Source organism: Fringilla coelebs (genome assembly GCF_963513975.1).
Source record: "Fringilla coelebs genome assembly, chromosome: 15".
NCBI lineage: Eukaryota > Metazoa > Chordata > Aves > Passeriformes > Fringillidae > Fringilla > Fringilla coelebs.
In genome coordinates this window covers 16,754,941-16,777,930 of record NC_140041.1, presented here as the reverse complement: position 1 = coordinate 16,777,930, position 22,990 = coordinate 16,754,941, and the positions used below count along the sequence as shown (strand labels likewise).

The 22,990-nt window shown below is 51.1% G+C and overlaps 1 protein-coding gene across 1 annotated transcript; it reads right to left on the bottom strand.

Moving 5' to 3' along the window:
- Positions 1–10,362: 10,362 nt before the first annotated feature.
- On the bottom strand, positions 10,363–22,319 carry STC2 (stanniocalcin 2). Its single transcript, XM_084215905.1, has 4 exons — positions 21,574–22,319; positions 19,278–19,420; positions 16,610–16,821; positions 10,363–13,152 (listed from the first exon to the last, which is right to left on the bottom strand). The coding sequence occupies exons 1-4, from the start codon at positions 21,734–21,736 to the stop codon at positions 12,765–12,767; spliced, it is 906 nt and encodes a 301-aa protein (XP_084072031.1). The 5' UTR covers positions 21,737–22,319; the 3' UTR covers positions 10,363–12,764.
- Between the last annotated feature and the right edge of the window lie 671 nt (positions 22,320–22,990).

Genomic DNA, 22,990 nt, shown 5'->3' with positions numbered 1-22,990 from the left:
GCAGAAATCCCAGCCCTGCCCCAGCGCTCCCGGCTGGATCCGCGGTCCTTCGGGCGCTGCCTGCAGAAGGGGTTTTCCTCCCTCTTGCTGAAGATGGTGCTGCAGAATAGGGAATTGTGGCTCTGGGAGAGGAGTGTGGGTGGGCACTGCTGCTGGGGGCCAGGGCCTCCTCCTCTTCCTCCTCTTCCTCCTCTCCCAGAGCTGTGCCCCTGGCTCCGGGGCTGCAGCAGCTGCCGGCAGCACTGGGGGACCCCTGGGGCACCCCTGGGGGATGCTCCTGCCCTTCCTTCCCTGGGAAAACTGGGATCCCTGGGCATGCTCCCACCCCCAGACAGGTGTGGGGGGAAATGCCTCCCCCACCTTTGCCAGGGTGCCTTTTCCTCACCCTGCACAGGAGGGAAGGTTTGGGCGTGGGGCTGCTCCAGAGCCAAGGGATGCACTGATGATACCGTGAGTTAAATCCAGATCTCTGAGTTCTGAATGCCAGTCCTGTCCCAGACTGATGTGGGATGCAGTAATTTCCTTGCAGGGATCCTGGCTCACGCTTTGCAGTCAGATTTCCTGCCTGATGTGTCTGGGGAATCTCACGGCAGCAATTTGGGATATTACGGCCCCAGTTTCCCCACCTTGGGGACAGGACAAGCTGCACTTGCAGCTCTCCTGTCTGGAAACTTGGTTCTTGGTTTATTTTTTGTTTGTTTCTTTGTGTTTGTTTGTTTATTATTGTGGGTTTTTTTTCCCTTGGGTTTTTTGGGGGGGATATTTTTTGCGTTTTTTTTTGTGAGGGACAAGCTGACCTTTGCCAATGGTTTCAGCTGATGCACCAAATTCCTCCTGAGATGGAGGTGTGAGTCCCATGGGGCAGGTTTTGCTCCAGGAGTGGTGACCCTCAGCAAAATCCTGCAGGGATCCTACACTGGGCTGCTGTGGTTGACCAGAGAGAGTCACTCAGAGCCCTGAACACTTGCACAATGTTTGTTCTGGATTTGCCATACCTGTATACATTCACTTTCTTCCACCTATCAGGCATTTATTCAGATTTTTAGAAGGACAATTTATTCCATAAGAAAATTATGGAATATTTTGTTTTGTTTTCCTTTATTTTTTTTTCTGCAAGACTTGGTTTTCTTTCGTGATTTATGAAATTTATCAGGATTGAAATGGGAAATCAAAAAAGAAATGAGAAGGAATTATTATCTAAATGAAACTGTCTAATGTGTCAACTACAGATGAAAAATAAAGAGTATAAAGGCCTGTTCTGTGTATAAAGCTGATTTGTTGAGGGAATTTTTAAGTAGGGAGGGAAATGAAGTATTTCTGCTGGTCAAGGTCTTCACAGTTTTAGTAATAGAATATATTTTGGACTTTTAGATGGCTAGAAATGGGAAATAAACTTTTCTGTTTTTCAGTTCATTAATTAACATCTGAATGATAAAGTACCCCACTCAAACCGATTGAATAAATCAGAATGAACAATTCTGATCATTTTTTCTGTATTTGCAGTAAAAGTTATTTTCCTCAAAACTTGTTGAGTTTTTTTGTTCAGGTCATGGTGTGTGGCTTCCACCACTCCAGCAGTTTGACTTTCCTTCAAAACGTTCTCATCATGTATAATTTGTGCAATTTTTCTCTGTAGTGCAAAGGATTTTGAGACATGATGGTATAATTTTGATTCTATTTCTGATGTCATTTTAAATTCAAGTAGGCAAACTGAAAAGACCCCAAATTTAACAATTCTGTGTGCATCCCCACCAGGAGCCCCCACTGGCTGCCCGTGGATGACCCAGCAGGTATTTTCAGCCTGGCACTGGTTTTGTTGGCATTGATCTTGACAGGGGAGGATTTCTTATTTTCTGTTCTCCCCCTCCTGACATTTATCCCTGGAGCTCTAAGAGATGTTGTGAGGGGTTTGGACTTTTTCCACCTGAGCCTAAAGGATTCTGCTGGAGATGCTCTCCCAGTGCCCAGAGCTCTGCACGAGCAGAGCCAGGACACCCAGCACTGCTCTGGGTTAATTTTGTAAATTCAGGAGTCCTGCTTGGCCTGCAGGAAGCCACCAGCACCCAGGAGGTCTTGGGCCACACCTGGAGCCCCAGGTGGATGTCTTGGAAAACAGAACACATATCAGCTGGCTCCTGGCACCTGTGTTTTGGCAACAAACCCTTTCTGTGCTCTGTTGTGCTACGTGGTTTTGGGCCAGTCACTTCTCACCTTTGCTCCTTTCATCCTTTGCTGTGGCTCTTCCCAGCGTCGCCTCCTCGGCCCAGGGACTCTTGTACCATGTATTTACCTGGTTTGAGGAGGGTAATAATGGGTAATAATCATCAGGGCCACCTGCAGCAGGTCTGACAGGTCCAGCTGGCCGAGCACGGGCACAGCACGTTCCCTCCTGGGCTGTGCTGGGCACTGTGCAGGGCAGTGCCCGCAGCTCCTTCCTGCCTGGACCCGGGGCTGCCCGAAATCTGGGAGCTGGGGAGGACAAAGGAACCTGAGAACGGGCGGGTGGGTGCAGGAATAGCAGGATGTGGTGGCACTGGACACAAAGTTGGGCGTGCTGGCTTTCCCCTCCTGCTGGACAGGCACATCCCTGGGCTCCTGGGGGGATTTTGGGGAGCAGAGCAGCCTCCCCTCTGTGTGCACAGGCTGAGCCTCATTAGCAGCTCATTAGTAACGTCTCCGGAGTAATTTCTTCACTCCTTGTGCCTTCCACACAGTCCCTCCTTGCAGAGGATGGGTGTCCTCAGGGAAGGGTCGAGCTGAGTTTGCCTCTTGAAATACACCCACAGCGAGCAATTTGTCAGCTCCACTCCCTTGAAACCCCTGTGAGAGGGAATTGTGGAGCAGCTCAGAGTCCCCATTTGCCTTCTCATCTTTGCACATCTTCTCTGTTCCTCCCCTTTCTGTCTTGCCTGTTCTTACACTTTCCTTTCCGCTTGTTCCTTGCCTCTCCCTTGCTCCTCATCTTTTCCTCTCTCCTTTCTACCCCCTTCTCTTCCTCTCTCTGTGTGCTGCTGGATATTCTGAGCAGTGACAGCAGCTGCTGGGAGCTGGAATCCAGGGAGATAACAGCACTGCCATGAGAATCAGCCTGCCCAGCCACAATTAGCCCTGCTGATATCTTTCACCTGGGCAGAGCTGCCTTATCATTGTTACTTCTTGGAAAATGAAGGGTCACAGATACTGATCACAGACTCCAGCATTTCCCTCTGGTTTTTGTGCTGCTGGAATCCCTTTCTGGCTCCCCTCTCCCCAGGATTAGTTCTGCATCCCTCTGGTTCAGCTGTGCTGCTGTCAGATGGAAAGCAGGCACCAGAGCTTCCCAGCGCTGCTGCTGGAGCAGAGACCCCGGGAAAATCCACCTGGTGTGAGTGACACCCCATCCAGGAACCCTGGCAGGTCCTGGAGTTCAAAGCCAGAAATAAAATAACCCAGCAGTGCTCCAGGGCCTCTCTCTGCTGATTCCTTGCCCTGTCTTCGTGAACTGCTGCAGGGCAGGAGGCAGAGGCAGCCGGGATTGTTCCTGATCCCATCCCGCCCTGCTCCTGCCTCATTCTGCAGCTCCTCACTAGGGATATGGAGATGTTGGCAAATACTCCCACAGGTTTTTTATTCCCACCCTGGATGGGCTTTAGCATCTGTTTCTAAAGCCTGCAGACAGTGCGGCTGTCCTTCCTGTGTTCTGGTGGCAATTTCACCAGTGTGATAAAGAGAAACCAGAGCCAACTTTGTGCTTTTGTGCTGCTGTTTCGTGGGTCGTAAGACTGCAGTCAGGATAAGTTTTGGTTTGTCCCAATGACAGACTGGAGGCACCAGCCCTCCTGTGACACCCCTGTGGCCTTGCCAGTGCCACAGGAAGGTCCCTGGGTCTGGCCCCGCTGTTTTTTCTGCCGGAGGAGTGACCTGTGAGCGTGGGGCTGTTTGTCCTGGAGCGCATTAGAGCAGGAGTTGTGCAAGCCTTACTACGGCTGCAGCTGCACCTGTGGCACTGCAGTGGCAGCCAGGGCCTCCTGTGGGGCTGGGGCATCTCCTGGACTGAGCTGACCCTGCCTTTCATGTGTGTCCCTGCAGCGAGCCGTGCGTCACCGCCGTGCTGCCGGGCACACGCCGTGCCTGCCCCAGAGCCACCGCCCTGCCAGAGCCCTCCTTGCCCTCCAAAGCCAGCCCTCAGTGGCAGCACCTGCTTTTGTCACCCCTGAAAGGGTTTTAAGTTCACTCATTTTCTCATCCTGCAGAGGATTGCTGAGATAGGAGAATACTTTTAATTTTTTCATTTGAAGATAAGGATGGGTGTTGCACTGGGGATTTTGTTTTTCCCATAAAGTCTGGGCAAAGCCATTTCATCCTCTGCCCTCTCTGTCCTGCCTGTGCCTCGTGCTGGTAGAGAACATGATCCTCCTGTGAGCTGCCCACAACCCTTTGTCCCGACAGAAGAAAACATAGGTGAATCGCCAGAGGAATGTGAATCCAATAAATTGCAACATTTGGATGTTTATCTGACCTTCAGTGTTTACAGGGTTGGCTGGCAGTGGCACGAGAGAGGGTTTGACCAACTTGTTGGTCAATTGGGCTGAAATCTGCTCTTGTCTGGTCAGTCTGGCAATGCCCTAAGAACAGCTTGTTCCAAGCAAGATCCTAAATGAGTTTATGTGCTGAACTGGCATCAGCCCATGTTCTCACTACTGTCTCTGCTCCTTTCTCACTCCACCCTTTCAGGGTTTTGATTTCTATGGTATTGCTAAGAATAATTACTATATCTTTCCCCCCAGAAAGGTCTCATCCTGCTACTGTTTTCCTTGGGGAGGTACAGCTGTCTTTTCTCCTTTAAAGAGAGGGCCTGACCTTTCTCTGGGCTTTGCAGAAGCTGTGATATTTGACCAGCAGGAGGAAAGTGTAGGATGGCCAGAATTCAAGCAATAGGGTATATAATGTCATAAACCTTAGTAAACTCTATTGCAGATTTTTAAAAGCAGTATTCAAGACTTATCTTTGTCATACTTAAAGAGTTGTACAATTCTGGATTATGTGGAAAGGCACGATGGATTTCCTGCTTTTCCATGGTTTGCAAATGGTCTGTGCTTAGGGAGTGCTGCATGAAAACCCTGTGCCTCAGATCAGGCATTTCTGAATGTGGGAAGTTTGAGGACAGATTATTTTCAGCCTCATCTCTTTTCTGGCTTTGACAAGACTGTCCCTGATAAGCCTGTGGAGTCAGGGAAGCTTCAGTGATCAGGAAAAAGCCTAATCCTAATGTCCTGCTTATTATTATCAGTGGGTTGTTTTAGAGGTTTTGATGAACCCAAGATTGGGCCTTTAATTATTACCCCAGACTCCTTGCCCAGCCCTGGGCTGTTGGCTGTGGCCAGCTTTCCCCAGCCCATGTCCCACACAGAGCCACATCTCCTTTCCCAGGAATCTGCAGAGTCAGCTCTGCTGCCATGGGCTGCTGGGACTCTCGGGAGCATTTCCAGCCTCCCTGGGCATCCTCTGCCCCCTCCAAGCCATCCTGGCTGCTTTGAATCCCTCTTCCTGTACAGGCTGAAATGCTTTTAATGAGCTTCTGCAGACTCATCACCAGTTAGTGGCAGCTTTTGGGTCAGCAAGTGTAGGTGGGAGAAAACCACGTAATTCCTGTCATTGCTGTTGCAAAGCATCTTGTGCAGGCAGTTAATGCTGAGTGCCCAGGCAGGCACTGTTTCATTTTCTGCATGGGGAGGCAAAGGGCAATGTTTCCTTCTACCCATGGAATCTTTTTTTGGCCAGGGTTCTCTCCTGTGATACACGGATCAGCGGCCCCAAGGTTGGGGCTTGCTGACAGCCAGGAGCTGCTGCAATCATAAATAATAATAATATTTTACAGAAGGCTTCAAGCATGTGCACTGCATCCCTCTGCAAGCTGATTTTGTAGTGACTTGGTTTCATGTCAGTTTAGCAAAATGCTGAATGTGCATAGTTCCTCTTCATTTTATCTTAAAATAGGACATCTAAATAAGGAGCTCTGTAGGCCTTTCCCAGTCTCTCCTGGCTGTCAGCTTTCACTGAGCTTCCCCACACCTCCCACTGCATTTTTCTCCAGGGTAGGAAGAGACTCTGCAATGTAAGTGGGATTATTCATGGGTGACAAATGTAGCCCGGTGTGACTGTGGGATATAGAAAAGCAGCTACAAACTGCAGAAAATCTGAGAAATGGAGGTGGGGTTTCTAGCAGGGATTTCGTGCCATGATGGCTCAGCTAGCAGAGGGCTGATCCTGTGCTGGGTTAAAATGCAGCCTGGTTTTAGCTTTTCCATGAGCTGCTGTTTCCAACAGCACTGGGGAAGCTGGTGCTGCCTGTGCCACGGGGACACTCTGCTCCTGCACTGTGGCAGCCAAGCCAGCCCTGGTTTCAGCCCTGCTGAGGTTCCCCTTGCAGAACCTCGTCAGGGCTGGTGGCTGTGGTGTCACCAGAGCCACTGAGATGCACGGCAGCATATCCAGCACTGCCCCTGGGGCGCTTCCTTCCAGCAGAATTCCTTGAAAAAGCTCCATCTACACGGAGAACCTCCCAGCAGGCTCTCCAAAGAAAGGCTTCTTGCTTGTAAAGAATTTCTAAATCAACTCCAAGCCACGTTTTTATAGGGAAGGATGGTATTTGCAGAAAAGGTTAGGGCTGTAACAGGCAGTATTCTTGGAGATAGGAATTCTCAGCCCCTGCAGCCTCCCAGAATTTGACATGTCTCTAACCCTCGAGTCCCCATTTCACATTCCCAGTCAGGAAAGACACCGGGTTTTCATTTCAAAACGCAATGCTCCCCCTGGCTGGGAGGTTCTTCCCCTATAGAAAACTTACAGCAACAAAAAAGGTGAGGGTTTCATTAATTATGAGGTTCTGCTTAGCCCCAGCCCCATGCCAGGACCTGTTGGTGCTGGTGCTGCAGGAAGGACCTGGGAAAGGCTTTGGGAGGCACCAGTGGAACTCCTGCCTCTGGGGGGGTCCAGCTGCACCCCCGGGCATCCCCTCTCCAAAATCCCCTTCTGGCTGCTCACAGGGCAGCTGCCCACCGTGGCTCAGGCTTTGCTCAAGGCTGGAGGTGTGCTGAACTCGTCCCTGGGGGAACAGGCAGGAAAATTTGTGCCTGGAGCAGGTGTGAGAGAAGCCTTTCCTGCGAGAGTCTCCGAGGGGAGCATGGAAACACGAACAGAACTAGCAGTGAAAACTGAGTGGGATTTGTGTTTCTGGTGAGATGTCAGGAAATAGCTTTAAAAATGCTCTGCTGAGAGGCTTCCCAGCAAGCCTTTAACCATTCCCTCACCTGGGAAGATGGCTGGGATGGATTCCTCAGGCGTGACGCAGCACGGAGCTGCTCTGGAGCTGCCTGGGCCCTGCTGGCATCTCCAGGCGAAGGAGGAGAGGGAAGGGCAGTACCTGGGAGCCTGGGAAGAGCAGGCAGGAGCGCTGGCAGCAGCTCTGACTCAGCTCACCGTGTGGGCTGACATATGCAAATTGCCATATACGTTTGTAAATGTTTTGGTATGCCTGAGCAAGCCAATATCTGGAATTAATTTTGTTCTTTTGGGAGGCAAGGCAGGGGAGCCCGTAAAGAGGATAAGTCCAAATGGATCACAAGTATGAATGCTCAGGGGGGTTTGCTCAGCTGGCTGTGGATGTGCATTTGCAGTTTGAATTTTCTGGATTTGGTTTTCCTCACCTCACTTGTAAAGGGGCTCGGAACAAATGGAACTAAGATCACTCCAGCCTCGAAGCAGACTTGTAGCTGGTATTAAACATATTTTAGTGGGTTGTGCAATGCAGAATCCTTGCTCTGCAGTCTGTTTTAGTGTTTCTTTTTCTCCCTGTGCTTCTGCACTTTTTAATGTCAGCACTGTTACTGACTGTGCTATTTTGTGAGACGTGATGCCCTAAGGGGAGCTGGGGGTCGTTTCTCCATCACTATGGTTCGCCACTTTTGGGAGCAGGATGCAGCCTCACCATTTTTCACGTTAGGAGACAAAAAATAACTTTTTTTGGTCGAAATTGTGGGGAGGATGGTTAGAGGCAGAATGCAGCTACCTCAGCTGCATCGCAGCCATGGTGAGGAGCAGCTCCTGCAAAATAATAAAAAAAAAGCACTGGGATGCTGAATGGCAGTGAAGGGTCCAGCACAAGCTATTCCTTGGCTGCAGGTTGGTCTGAGCTCACATCCCACCAAACTCTGTGACAGCTCTGCTGGCAGGGTGCACTCTCCCGTTGGTGTTTGACAGTCCATGACAGGATTATAAAGAGCTGCTGCACCTACAGGCAAAGAAATGCTACAGGTCCTACATTGCTGCAAATCACATTTAGGCTTGTGAAGCCCATCTCATCCAAAGGCTTCAACTGGATTAGTTATTTTTAAACCCCACAGAAGGAGTGTTAAAATGTGCTTTTTCATGCAAGCAGCCTTAAAATAAATAAAAAAATCCGTGTTTTATGTTCTGAGGTGCTTTCTCATAATTTCCCCATCCCTTTGCTGCCTACACCCCGACACGGTATGAAAATGACTTTGGAGACAACACAAAGGGCTGTTTCTGCAGCTTGCTTTTTGTAAACCTTAGGATTTTGCTTTTCTCCTTTGCTGAAACTCCAGTAAGCATCTAAGACTTCAATATCTGATTTAAGAATTCCAGCTCCTGCGATATCCCTGTACAGAGCCACTGGCTGGTGCTTACTGATAGGTTATTAATAGCTGCCAGTGCGGAGTGAAAATAGATGTCCTCTGGTTTTAGGGTAAAATCTTGAAGGGGTAACTGGCTGTGTGACATGAGCTGAGTCTCTCGTACGTGCAGGACCAATCTTATCAGCTCTTGCAGCTTGCAGAAAGGCTTGCTGCTGTATTTGCTAATGGGTCTGGCTGGAATCCAGCACTTGGGGCTTCGGGGGCTGCCAACACCTTGGCCACAGGCAGGTGCTGTGGTCAGCCACAGATCCCCTCCCTGGCTCCTCTGGGATGCACTCAGGGATGCTGGGCTGTGCCTGAAGCCAGCCTGGCTGAGCTCGGTGTGAGCTCCCGAGGCTTTGGGAACCTGGCATCACCAGGGCAGGGAGGAGAAACCCCCGGGAGCTGCAGCCCTGCTCCTGCCCCAACCTCCACCCGCTGATCCAAACCTCCTGAAGGAGCTTTCTCTGGGCTGGAGAACTGCAGGAGCTCCTGCTCCCTGCTTCTCACCCCGAAGCTGATTCTGCATCTCCCTTCCAGCCTCAAACCAAGCTTCCGAGTCCCAGATCAGCAGGGAGGTCTCCCTCTCCTGGGGAATGGCACACGAAGCTTGTGCCCTGCTCAGGGGGGGTTGGCTCTGTCCCCATGTCCCTCTGCCACCGCCTGGCTGGGGGGGACGAGCAGCCAAGTCACCTCAGCCCTCCTTGGCTGCAGCTGCTGGCTCAGCTTCAGAGGGCTTTTCCTACCCCTTATCTCACAGCAGCTGAAATTCCAGCTCCACAAAACCCAGCCACAGACTTATTCAAAACATTTATTAGTGTTTAAGGAAAATAATAGTGTGTGAAAGGTACAGAGCTTTGTCTAAAGCCATATGCATTTTCTTTATTTACAAGCTTATTTGGCTGCAAACTCTACACGAGATAAAACTAGTATGCTTTTTTCTCCCAGAGATTTGGAATTAAGGACAGTTTGTCTTTTATTTATTTATTTCATTTTATTTTTCTCCTTTTAGTTCAGCACTGTAAGTTAGGACAGCATTTTCCAGGGTTTACTGCTATCTTTTTTCCTGTAGGCGTTTTGCTTCTCTCGCAGTATTTTCATTCCAGAACAAGGCTCATTCCAGATGCAAAGCATAAAGGAAACATTCATACCTTGGCTTTTAAGCTAAACCTCCTTCATGAACAGCAAGTTCATAAGGAATGTTAATTAAAGCATCATACAGTATCTAAATGGACTTTTTTTTTTCTCCTTTTTTTTTTTTATAAAGAATTAAGGCTATGTAGATGTCACAATAAAATAATCTCAGGTAAAACACACCCTATCTGTTAGATATGAAAGAAAGGTTTAACAATAAATAAATGATTTATGCTGTCAATAACATTATGGAACTGTATAAAACTATATTTACGCAGCTTTAAACATAAAAAAACCATACTAGTGGCATGAATATATACAACACAGGTCATGACATACGTTTAAATTATCATAGCCAGCAGTGTTCTTTTTTTTAAATGGGGACACTATAATAAATAGAAATGTTAAATATTTACAATAATAGCATATGTGGAATCAGTAGATGAACACATAAAATCTTCACACACAGAGGAAAAAAAAAAATGATGCCTTATACAAAAATCCCTCCCACCCACAGCTTGTCCCCACCCTCCCCTCCCCAATTTTCACTGACTAAACAAGGGGAATACACAATTTTCCCCACAGAACCAATGAATATAAATAAAACTGTATGCATGCTGAGGTGATATGTTGACTGAGACATTCAAAGATGTAGATCTCTGTTTGGTTCCCATTGATAAATCAAGACCTCTAATGACAGAGGGATCTTATTTTAGTTCAATGCAAGAACATTGGTAGCAAGTTGTTGTTTCTGGTTTGTGTTAGCTTTTTTTTTTTAATTTTTTTTTAAATTTTTTATTTTTTGTGCTAAAATGCTTGGATTGTCTTTTTGGTTTGAGCTTGTTCTTCGTGGTCATTCTGTGCCGCCAAGGGGGAGAGGACACTTGCAGGAAACCCACGGAGGCACGTGCCAGAAACCTTCTTAGGGCACCACCAGCAGGATTTTGGAGCAGAGGAGGTGGCCAAGAGAGTCAGGCCCAAAGCAGGGTGCTCTGTGGGGCAGCCTGGGTGCCCCAGGGGGGCTGAGCTGTCACCAGCCCCACGGGGCAGATGCCACGCTCACTGCACCATCACCGTGGTCTCTGCTGCTACAGCACCTGGCCTGATCCCAGCTCTGCCCACTGAAACCAAACGAAAATTTCATCACAGAACTTTGCTAAAATCGGGCAGGATCGAGGCCAGGCCTCTGAGCAAAGACCTGGTGATCACAGAGACACCTTTTCAACTCAGCTGTCCCCTCTTGCCTCCTACGTGGTCGCTATTTAAAGCGGTGCCTCCAAGTTCTGCGGGTGGATCCCTGCATTAAACCCTGAATGTAGCTATTAGGAGCCGTGCTCACTTAGCAGGAACTGAAATCTGAGTTGGAAATTGTAGCCAAATTCCAACACCCTCCTCTCCTGTTTATGCAGCTCCTTCCCACCATGCAGCAAGACGTACGGTAGTTCATGGGTACGTTCTGTCTCTGCTGAGCTGCCTTCCTGCCCCCACAGCTTTCCTCCCAAACTTTCCCAACGAGAAGGCTCCAATCCCCAGTGTGATTCCCACTTTCTAAGAAAACCTCCCATTTTTCCTCTAGAGGAAGCTGAGAGCTCACCCTCCAGTCCCTGTGGGTGCTGCAGCCTCCACTTCCAGTACAATATCTGGGAAGATAGGATTGCAGAGCTGCAACCTGAGAATAACAATTGCATAGGGGGTAGGAGAGATATGGCCAAACACCTCATTCACACTTGAAACTGCTTAAAGACAATAAGCTCTTGACACTCTTCACCTTTTCTAACTCGTTCTGTGGAGACTGGTTGTCGTTACCTGCACCAGAATTACAAAACCCAAGTCAATCCCCTCTCCTTGTCTTTGGCATTTGGATAAACCAAGCTATAGGCGGGTTAGAGTGGGGCTCCACATCCCAGCAAACCACACCACACTGCTAAGGAGAGGCAGGCTTCTGATGGGCCCTCAATGCAGCCCTGATAAGAACTAAATATCTGGGGATTTATAGGGTCCTTTGCTGTCTTGAGCCCACACCTGCCCCTGTAGGCTTGGGCTGTAAGGGTGGAAGACCTGTATCACTGAGGGGGCAGATGGAAGCAGGGAATATGCACAGGGTTTTCAGAGGTCCATGAGAATGCTTTTGGGGGTCCTCCACCCTGTGCAAGTCTTAACAGTCACGTTGCCTTGTCTGGAAGCTGATTACTTGCCTTTGAAGCGACTGGGTATGGTTCTGTGATCAGCAAGTGTCAAGTTATGCAGTTGTTAAAAACTAACAGGGGGCACTTAAAACCAGGCAGCGTCGCCCAGGTGGGAACAGCGGCTCAGGGAAAGCGGTGAAGCTTTCAGAGAAAGTGGTGGAGCTCCAGACCACACGGTTCCTGTGCCAGAGACGGGGCAGCTCCTTCATTAGAGAGCTTCACACAGAGAGCCCTGAGCTCCGGCGTTCCCAGCCACAGGCAGAAACCAAATCCCCCTGGAATTCAGCCATCTGCTGTAAGGCTGTGCCCTGAACCTTTGGAGGTGCTAAGCCACAAGCAGCCACATGCAGCCTGGCAGAGCCCGCTTGGAACCTTCTCCCCTGCCAAGGAGACCAAAGGGAGAAAAAAAACCCCAAATGAAAAAAAAAACCCTAAAAAACAACAACAACAAAAACCCCAAAACCAAACCCAACCCAACAAGATCCTAAATTTCAGATGATGTCCGTTTCATAAAAAAAAAAACCAAAAAAGGGGGAAAGAATTTAGCTGGAGACATTTTGCCACCCGAGCGCCGAGTTTGCTGGATCGATAACCCATTGCCACTGCTCTCCCTTTGCTACTATGTACACACTGATGCCGAGGTCCATAGATATCTTGCAATGCCCTGTGCTTGACCTCTGAATGGGAAATGCTTTGGAATGTCCATAGACAGGAGGATGGAACTCAGGGGAGGAGGTTTCGGGGAGGGGGAAGGGGGAGCTGGTGCCTCTTTTCACCTCCGGATGTCGGAGAAGTCGGACAGTTCGTCTGCCCGGTCCAGGATCCCGTGGGCGCCCTTGGGAGCGTGGCCCCCAGCTTTGACCCGGGCGTTGGAGTGGCCCTTGGTACCCCTCTCTCCCTTGGCTGCTCGTGGGCTCTCCCTGTGCTCGGGGTCAGCGTGGGCCACCATGTCCCCGCGGCCAGCACCGGCCCTGCCGCCTTCCCCCACCTTCCTCTCGGCTCCCAGGACGGCGTCCCCGTGCACGGCCGAGGTGCAGAAGCTCAGGATGGAGCAGAGGCTTCCCCAGTTCTGTTCACACTGGGCCTGGACGCTCCTCGTTATTGCCTTTTTCACCTCCTCGCCGCAGGTGAGCAGGATGTTCACTAGGTCAACGTAAGGCCTGGAGGGAAAGGGAGCAGCGAGAGAAAAGTCAAAATCCACCCCAGGGAATCGGTGAAGAATCTGCCTCGCCCTCCCTGGGCACAGCAAATCCAGTGGTGTGAGTCCCTGGCACCCCCTGACTCAGCAGCAATTCTGCCCACGTTAATTATGGAAAATCCCATATTCTAATCAGGCATTTCGCTGCAGGAAATGCACGGTGGCATCCTGTCAAAGCCTCTCTGGATTGATCTTGCTTGCTCTCCCCCCTGGAGATACTCTGGGAGAACTGGAATGTTCACCAGAGAACAGATGAGGTCCTGCTTGGCAAGTGGAAGAACTGTCTCACACTTTCTGCCTCCATCTCCTTCCCTGCCCGCCCATCTCTGTTACTCAGGACACCAGGCAGGGGACACTCGCTCCTGCCCAGAGCCATCAGCTTCACCAAGCAGGCTCTGGGGGGGAATGGCAGGTACAGAGCATTCCCCAGTGCCCAGTCTGCAAGAGGGAGGCATTTTCTCACTCAGCTAGAGAGTCTCTGGCTTTCCTCATCATCTCTGGAGCACTGGGTGTTGATCTCCATCACAGGAAAGATCCTATCTGGACCCAGGATCTGCCTGAACAGAGCTCAGACAAATGGAATCCACTTTGGTGGCACTTTTTTCTTCCCACACCAAGCTTTATTTCTTCATTTCCTTACGGAGCTTTCAGTATCCACCTTTTCCCAGCCGAACAAGGCCTCAAAACACGTCCTGGCTGAATCCCCTTTGTGCTCCTCACCCACCCCGAGCGTCCCCAAGGCACCAGCAGCTCGAGCACAGGCACTTGGGCTTCTCAGCCACAGGTCACCGAGTGCAGCAATTTTAAAATACTTGTGGTCACAAGTTTTGTGGGTCAATATTGATGTTGTCTATTGACACAACTGCTCAGCTGCTTGCAGGCCCAGGAGGACGTGCTTAAAAATCTTCCATGGCAGGAACCAGCCACAGCACAAGGGGAAAGCTGCCCAGGGCCAGCAGTCGTGGCTGTACGGGGTGGGTGGTGGGGCTGCACCTCCTGGGCACCCCATCCACCAGCTCTGGTGCCTGTGGACAAGTCTAAATCTCTTCTCATTAACTTAAGACAGAAGAGATGAGGAAAACCAACAGATTGTGATCAGTGTCTGACTTTACCAACCGCTTAAATTCATTTTGAATCGCTAATCTTGGAGAGCCACCTATTCCCCCTATCTCAAAATATTTCCCATGGTTGGATTGTTCCTACTGCTCAAAAAAAAAAAAAAAAAAAAAAGTGACTTGGAATGCAGCAGGGACCAATCTGCCAAGGCCTGTCACCACTTCCACCATAGCAAATCAGCCTGACCCCCACAGCTGACTCAGGAGGAGGCTTCGCTGCCCGACCGCGTTCCGAACACTCATCGGGAGAGAGCAGCCAGAGCCAAACAGAGAACAAGCCTGAGAGCTGCCACTTGCTTCTCTGCTCTTGGGTTTTTGTTTTAAATGTAAAGCAGGAGATAAGAGAGAGCTGAGCACGTTGCATACAAAGTGATCCAGCAAAAGGACATAAACCTCCCTCCCTGCCATGAAATGACTTCTTGAAATTGGGCATAACCTCTGCAGAAATCTTCGTAAGAAAAAAGGTCGCTGGTATGACTAAAAAGTGGCTCAGCTGCCAAATATTTCAGGTATTCAGAGCCTGCCAGAGCCCTGCGGATTAATACTGGCCCATTTCTCCTCGCCTGTTTTACTTTCTGCATTTCAGCCGGCCTGACCAGACTACCTGAACTGAGCACAAGGCTGCAAGTCAGCAGACGTGATTTTATTTCCAGCTCTGCCACACTTGCCTATTGATCTCGAACAAGTTCCTTAGTTCAAGAGCTTCAGAGATGGCCTCTAAATTTAGGGGAGGGGAGGAGGCTGGCTGGTTCTATTTGGGGAGTCCTGCATGGGAGAGCCGAGCTCCCACTCCGGGAGATGCTGGAGCGTAGGAAGCGCTAAATGGATCATGCAAATTATAGGTGTTCAGCTGAATGACCCTCTCTTCTCCAACCAACAACCCCCCAGCTCGGCTCCCCAGAAATAAGCAGCTGCCTCTGAGCATTCCTGCTTGAGCCTGTTCATAAAATAAGGATCACTCACTCCTCCTCGGACAGGCTTTTGGCTGTCACGCTTCTTTTCATCCCCAAATGATGGGGGGGTTAATTGGTGCCAAGTACCCAATTTACAGCTGCTGACACAGCCCAGGCAGTGCCCAGAGAGGTGCTGCTGGGCAGGATGGAGCCCCCTGCACTTCTCCCTCAGCCAGTGGGATGCTGCCCGTGGCCCTGGGCACAGCAGCTCTGCCCCCAGCCATGCCTTTGATCCCAGCCTCAGGAATGTCCAGGGAAAGGGCCTTGCTTTCAGGCCACCATGTGCAGCTGGAACAAACCACAGCACAGGATTTATGGGAGCAAACTGGCACTGAGGCATCTCTCTGCAACTGCAGCTGAAATATTAGTGGGGGGTGGTTTTCAGCACTAAGGGAATTAGAGCTCCTTTGGGCCATGAGGAATGCAAAACGCAAGGCCAAAATTCCCAAAGAAGTGATTCTGCAAAAAAAATCTGTCTCTCGTGACTGCTGGGATTCGAGTTTCTGTGCTAATATCAAGGCACAGAGGTGTGGTAGGAAGATGCTCTAAGGTAAAGCCTGATGCCAGGCTGTGGCTCAGCCTTCTTGTTTCAGGAGTGAGATGTTCACCTGCAAGAAAAACAGGCTCTGATTTTTGCATTTGTGCACAAAGAGCCAGTACAAAGAGCTTGTGCTTGGTTTGTTGCTGTCATGTAGCAGCTTTGATCAATTCCAAGTAGGATTTGTGCCTGCCATTCCTTGGAGGACAGCTGTGCTCCCAGTCAGAGGAATGAAGTCCTCAAAAATCTGACTTGTGCCTTCATTTTGTACAACCCCATGTTTTATTAAAAAGCATCTGAGATTAATAAAGAATAAGATGAATGGGAGATTACCTGGGGGACTGCAGCTCTTTCAGGGACAATTAACTACAAGGCATTTCAAAGTATGTATTTAAAGAAGAAATTATCATCTTGCTGACAACTTTGCATAAACCCTCTTCCCTCTTCTCTAGTTGTCACCTCTAACAGGATACTGAGGTCAAAATGATGCCTTTGAGCTCAGAAAACAAAAAAAGCATTGTGAGATGCCTCTGGAAATGGCAGGCACCCACGGTGTATTTGCCAGAGCACCAAGGGGACTGGCACATCCAACTCCAACTCATTTCACCTCCTTCCACAGCCACATCTCACCCTTGAGGTACACAAACCTCAAGGGGCCCTGCAAAGAGAGCTTTACCTTGGTGCTGCACATGGGAAAACAAGAGGTGCTTAAGGCCAGAAGGAGGTGAAACAGCTCTTGGGCAGATGCACAGCCCACTGGCACTCCTGGAAGGAGCTCCCACGCTCTGACTGCACCAGCACGGAGGCACTTACTCATGCTGCAGCAGGTCTTTGAAGTGAATCATCTCCACAATGACCTGGACGTTCTCCTTGGCAGCAGAGCAGAGGTCATGCTTCAGGTAGCACTCCCGCTGTAACTGGAACACCATCTCTTTAATGGCAGGGCACTTACGGCTGATGCAGCTGAATTTATGCCTCAAGGCATGAGCCTTACACTTCAGAGCGTCTTTAATGAAGGATTTTCCCTGAGAAGGAAAAGAAATGGAGTAGGTCTGTATTTCTGTCCATTAAGCACAGCAGCTGATTTATGCCCAGCCAGCTGCTTCTCTGCAGGACAATGTCAAGGGTTATTACAGAGCTAAGGATATCACTTCATGGCTTTCCCCTTCTTCTCTGTTTCTCTGCCCTTAAAGACCCTGCCAAGTTACCCAGCTTTGCTATCCCAGTGGATCTGAAACACCCAGGGCTTCCTCACTGCTGCTCTGAGGTTTCCTCTGCCCCAACAGCTGAATGCCCAACAAGGGAAAGAGCAGAAGTAAGCACCTTGAAGTAATTCAGTGCTGGAGTCACTGGATTAATTCGCTTCCAGGGTGGCAGAACAACAGGTTCACACAGAGGAGGGGGCATCCTGCCATGGCTGAGCTCCTCAGGACCACAAGCAGATACCCATTCAGTAACTGCAGGGTTTTTTTTAATTTTAAAATGAGTTTGCAAACTCAGGGACATGCATGCATGATCTGTATGCACCTAACCTATTCCCCAGCTATCAGTATTTTCTTCGTCAGAGAGGGACTCAAATCAGCCCTAATAATCATAATCATCATCATCATCATATTAATCCTACAGTCTCTTCATGCCTGTTGCAAGAAATTCTAAGTGAGATTAAGAAAATCACACAAAGAAGCTAAAAAATAAGGTGGAGGAAAGCTGCTTTAGCAGCATCTCTTTAACCAGTGTGACTCCTTCACTCAGTTGCTTGGTGGGCATCAAACCTATCCCTTCCTTTCCTCTTTTAGTGGACCCTGCAGCCACAGCTCTGCTCAGACTCCTTGTCCTTTGCTGAGAACAGGCCCATGGAAATGCTTCCACCTCTTCATCAGCCTCAGGTTCTTTCATGCAGGTGCTCCATGAAGACCAAAGCCTCGCTCCCCTTTATCCCAGGAGTGCACTGCCCCAGCTCCACTGACACTAAATAAGATTTACCCAGACCTGCAAGCAGATGTTGTCCCCAAATTGTTTCAAGCCAGAAATGCTCCTTGCTCATCAAAGAGCTGCTTCACTCCTGTTTCCCATACCAAAGGCACTCCCTTGCCCTTCCCTTTAGGAACAAACACAGCACAGCAGGCAAATAGGGGTGAAAAAGAGAATTCTTATATAAACCCAAACTGACATCAATTCTCAGGTTTCAGTGCAGAGAACAGAAAATGACCAGTGTTAGTCTTGTCATTTAATGCAGCTTGAAATAACTGGGGATGATACAGAGAGGAGCTGTGAAAAGCCATGTCATAGCAGAGGCTAAAGTCACCTTCATGTTAAATAAAGCTCCAGGGGTTTAAATCTCCTGCTCTGCACTGGGGACAGGCAGGATGTGAGACAGGCTGCGTTTGATGAGCAGTATCTGGGGATCTGGCATCAATGGCTGCTCTCAGCCTCCACGGGCACCATTCCCTGCCTTCCCAACTTTCCTTCCCTACTCCTTTGGTCAGCTCTGTCCACTGACAGAAATATTGTGCAAAAATAAACGAGCGTTTTCTGGAAGCCGCTTGGAAATTAAGTTGAAGGTTTTCAGATACCCACAAAAGCAGCAATTCCCATTTTAATGAGTAGCCAGGCCCTTCCTACATCCTTGAGCATTTGAACCTAAAGCTCCAGCACTCCAAAAAAGTGCTCCCTGCTGGGTGGTCCCACCAGCCCTCATGGGACAGGCTGGATTCTGAGGACAGCTCCACTTTGTGCCACACTTTAGGCAGAGCCATGTAGCTGGTGCTTTGTGCTTTTAGTCAATTTATTCTGGAAGCTGCCTGGTCGGGCCAAATGCCGCTGGCCTGTCGGAATGTTCCCTTCCCTCCGCTCTGAAACGGGAGAGGAGGTTTACAAGACATAATAACAGGATGGCTCAATGATGCATAAATGGTCTGGGGAGAAAATGAAGGAGACAAACTTAATGCCACATGCCATGGAAGTAACGTATTTTAACGTCAGTGCTCGAACCCAAGGCTTGCTTGAGTACAGCAGCTTTAGGAGGTTGCCTGGGCTGGTTGTGTGCAAGTCTTGAGGGCCAACTTTAGTAACTGCCCGTTGGGAAATACTGAGATAATTCTAAATGAATTGGGAGCCCAAGTTGCACCTCACAGTCGGCTTTGGACAAAGATGGTAGAGAGGCTTAAGCTGCCCAGGTTTCTTAAACCCATGTTTGGCTCCATGAAGGGTTCTGCTGGAGTTATCCTGGGTACAGGAGGTGGAAGGGATACAGGGAGCTGCAGCTACAGGCAGCCTGTCTCCTAGGACAGCTTGCTGCTTTATGACTGTCCTGAGGTCCTGATTCTGGACCTTTCAACCAAAAAATCCTAGTGAATCAGTGAATCACGGCAAGTAGACCAGCTCTGGGAATTTTTTGGCGCAAAGATGTGTTAAGGAGCTGCAGTACATGCCAAGTGTGTGTTAGAAGCAGGCAGACAGGTAGGACATCTCCCCGTGTTACCTGGGCATCGAATTTTCCAGCGTTGTGCAGGAAGGTCATGCAGATCTCGTGTAAGCCTCGGATCTCGCAAGAATTGTTCTCAAAGCATTCAAACACTCCACATCCCACATCGCCAGCATTTACCAGGCAGTGCTGGATTTCAGCTAAAACAAGTATTGGTTAGAGTTAATCTGGAGAACTCTGCACAGGAACTGGTGGTGGGCAGAGAGACAGAGTTGTTTTGCCACCAACGTCAGTTTGAGAGAAAAATGCGTGACAATGGTTAATCGTGCCCGTTTTTCGCAGGAATTAGGCCAAAACTTGGGTGTATTACGCGATGAAAGTGATATCCAAGAAGTAAATGCCAAATCCACTATGCTTACGTCAAGCTATTTCACTTGAGAACTGTCCCATGCTCTTGAATTCCTCGGGAGCAAAGGACAGGCGTGATTTTTGCTCTCTGGCTTGTGCGAAGCCCCCCCAGCAAATTTAAGTGCCAAAATGAGAAGCCCAGGACCCAGCCAGCCAAAAATTTTCATTTTTGGTACTTTGAGCAAGATTCTGGTCATTTAGCACAAGGTTTTTTACAGACTGCTGGGTTTTGCCTGTCAGGATGTCTCTCAAGTTAATGGCAAAACTCCCACTGATAGGTGAAGTCCTTTACACCAGGAGTTGTATAAAAATGCAACTGTGCGCTCATCTATGCAGAAATCAATAGAAAAGATTTGTATTTCTATGTGTAATACATAAAATAGATGTACTGGAGCTAGCAGTTAAAGATGTGTTTATTCTGCCCTTTCAGATGTTATGTAATACTGAAAAAAATGCTGTCTAATACTCACTTTCAAAAAAAAAAAACCAAAACAAAAACCCCCCCAAAAAACTCAAAACCAAACCAACCCCACCAACCTAAAAATCTAATTCTTAACATGACAGCTTCTGGTCCTTTAAAAAAAAATTGATGTAGTAGTACTGCCAGAGGGAAGGTGGTTGCTCAAAAAGCCTGGGGATAAAGTTAAACAGGGGCAGCTTTTAGACCAGAACTGAGGATGCTAAGAATTCCCGTACTCTGTGCCCTGTGGTACCTTTAATTAAAGTTCGCCCTTGGGAGCCAGCCTAATCCCCCTGGAACCGCAGCGTGTTTCAGCCATCCCCAGCCTCCCCCTCTGCCATGCGGTCCATTTGCAAGTCTTTACAGCAACTTTCGGTCTAATTTCCACCCGCTGCAAGGCAGAGCGAGGAGCCGCGGATGGAAACGCGGAGCCTGCCGGAGTTCTCACGACCCCCCCGCCACCAGCCCAAACCCAAATCACTGCCGCCGCACTTTTTCTATTTTTCCCCCCCACCTTTTTTTTTTTTTTTTCCCCTTCTACCTGCCCTGAAGTACATCTGGGGGCGGCACAGGGGTGGGATCCAGGGGTTGTCTGAGGCACAGAGGGAAAGCTGCGCAAACCCAGCCGCACCGGGCTGGGGGGGAAGGGGCACTGGAGCCCTTTGTGGAGCGCTGCGGAGCGCGGAGCCGGGCGCGCTCGGGGCCGGGAGCGCGGCTCTGGTGCTTGTGTTGGCATCCGGATGCAAACCCTTTGCCGGATCACATGTCCTGGCTCCAGCGTGCTGAGAACTGCACAGTGCCGTGATTCACATGTGGCAGTCCCTAATGGGCATTCGTGCATTCCTGCTCGTGTGTGTTTAAACACGTCTCGCAGCACGGAGAGTGTTAAAAAAAAAAAAAAAAAGAAAAAGAAAAAAGAAAAAAAAAAAAAGGGGGAAAGGGAGGGGGGGAAGGGAAGCGTCTGGATCCCGCGCTCTCTCTTTGCACGGCTGGGAAGCGATCCAGCCAAGTGCACGCCCCAACTCTCTCTTCCTAGGCAGATAATGCCCGGGGGAGGGAGCGCGGGGGGCGGGAGAGGAGGAGAGAAACCCCCGGCCCGTTGCATCATTGCCCGGCTCCCTCCGGAGGAGGCAGAGCCCCGGTCATCCCCGGACCCTCCCGGCCGCCCCCGGCCCTCCACCCGCTTCCCAACGCTGCGCCGAGAAACTTTCTCCTCGCCGGGCTCGCAGCATCTCCGCGGGGCTCCGGCCGCGCTGCGAGCCGGGCGCGGGGCCGCGGCTGGGCACGGGCAACACGTGCTTGGCAGAGCCGGGCTTTAAAGGTAATTAGGAGCGAGCTCCGATTTCCTGCGATGATTTACGCCTGACAGTCGGACAGCGAAATAAAACGCCTGTCATAACTCGACGCGGCTGCAGCAGCGGCAGAAGCAGCAGCAGCGAGGGGAGGGGGACACGCTGCGGCCAGCCCGGTGCCCCCCCGCCGTACCTGTGTTCTGCAGGGACAGGCGCCCCTTCTGCTGCGGGGTCCTGTCCTGCGGCCCCTCCGGCGGGTGCGTGGCCTCAGTGCCCGCGGCCGCCCGGGCGCTGGCCAGCAGCAGGGCCAGCAGCAGCGCCGGGGCCACCAGCTTTCCGCCGAGCTCCGCGCACATGGTCGCGCCTTCCCCCCGCCGCCGCCGCCGCGTCCTCCCCCGCGGGGTGCCGCACCCGGGCCCAGCGCGCTGCTCGCCGCGGCCCCGCGAACCGCATGTGCCCGGCGCGGCGGCGAGCGCGGAGTGGCGGCGGCGGCGCCGGAGGGAGCCTCAAATATCCCCGCCGAGCCCCGGTGTCACTCGCATGAGGGAGCCGAGCAGGTGTCGCTCCGCGCCGCGGCCAATGGCAGCCGCCGCCCCGCTCCGCCCGCCCGCCGGGGGCCGGCCCTGCCCCGCCGGCAGGTTGCAGCCGCCCGCCCCCCGCCCCACCCGCGCCGCGCCGGGGGATGGGGCTGCGAGGGGCAGCGGCACCCGCCGGGGCGGGGGGAGGGAGAGCAGGAAAAAATAAATAATATTAAAAAAAAAAAAAAGGTGAAAAAGCGGGATTTTGACACGCCTGGGAGGGCGGCGGCAGCCAGCGGCCGGTCCCCCCACGCCCTCCGTGGGCAACTTCGGGGCGCTCCAGCCGCCCTGGCCTTGCGCGAGGAGCAGCGGGGTGCCCGTGCCCGGAGCCGGCTGCCAGCGCCGGCCGTCCTGCGGCACTGCCGCCTCATGGCAAGACTTGATTTCAAAGAAAAAAAAATTCCCTTTCTGAAGCAGCTATTGCAATGACTTTCTTGGAAACCTTCCACTCCCTCGGTTCCACTCCCCCCCCCCCCCCCCCCCTTCCCCCAACTCTGGGATTTTGAATCCTGCTTGCTGCGAGGGGATTTGGGCCAAATACATCACTTGAGGGGGGAAAGTGGTACCCTGGGTGCCCACCCGGATGGGCGAACAGGGACGGGGGGAGAACCCCACTCAGACCGTGGGGAGAGCATCACCCTTGCGGACCCCACCCCCGCCCAGCAGCTCTGGCTGCTCCCTTTTGTCCGGTAGCTGGATCGAGGTGGGGGACACACACACCACGGCACGACGTAGGAAAATCCGTAGCAGGTGATGAGAAGTGCCGCGCTGGCTGGGGAGGGGCGAGCGTGTCTCCCCTTGCCCTGCCGTAATGCACATCAGATGTTTCATCAGACCCCGCCGGCCCCATGCGGTCCTGCCGCCCCCTCCCCTGCAGCCCCCCAGCCCCCGGCAGTGCCGGGGCGCGCTCTGCCGTGCCGGGGGCGGGGGTCCCGCCGGGGGGGCGCAGCTAGGAATGTCTCCAGCTGCTGCTGCCGCCCGCTTCCTCACAGCTGTCAAAATGCACTTGAGGAAATCCACTCACACCTCCCC

What these genes read in the sequence shown, in the direction of transcription:
- STC2 (XM_084215905.1), bottom strand. Translation starts at nt 21,736, where the DNA reads ATGTGCGCGGAGCTCGGCGGAAAGCTGGTGGCCCCGGCGCTGCTGCTG. An exon ending in CTGGAAAATTCGATGCCCAG is followed by an intron (nt 16,822 to 19,277) that starts GTAACACGGGGA and finishes TTTCCTTCTCAG; the next exon opens with GGAAAATCCTTCATTAAAGA. An exon ending in AAAGACCTGCTGCAGCATGA is followed by an intron (nt 13,153 to 16,609) that starts GTAAGTGCCTCC and finishes CTTTCCCTCCAG; the next exon opens with GCCTTACGTTGACCTAGTGA.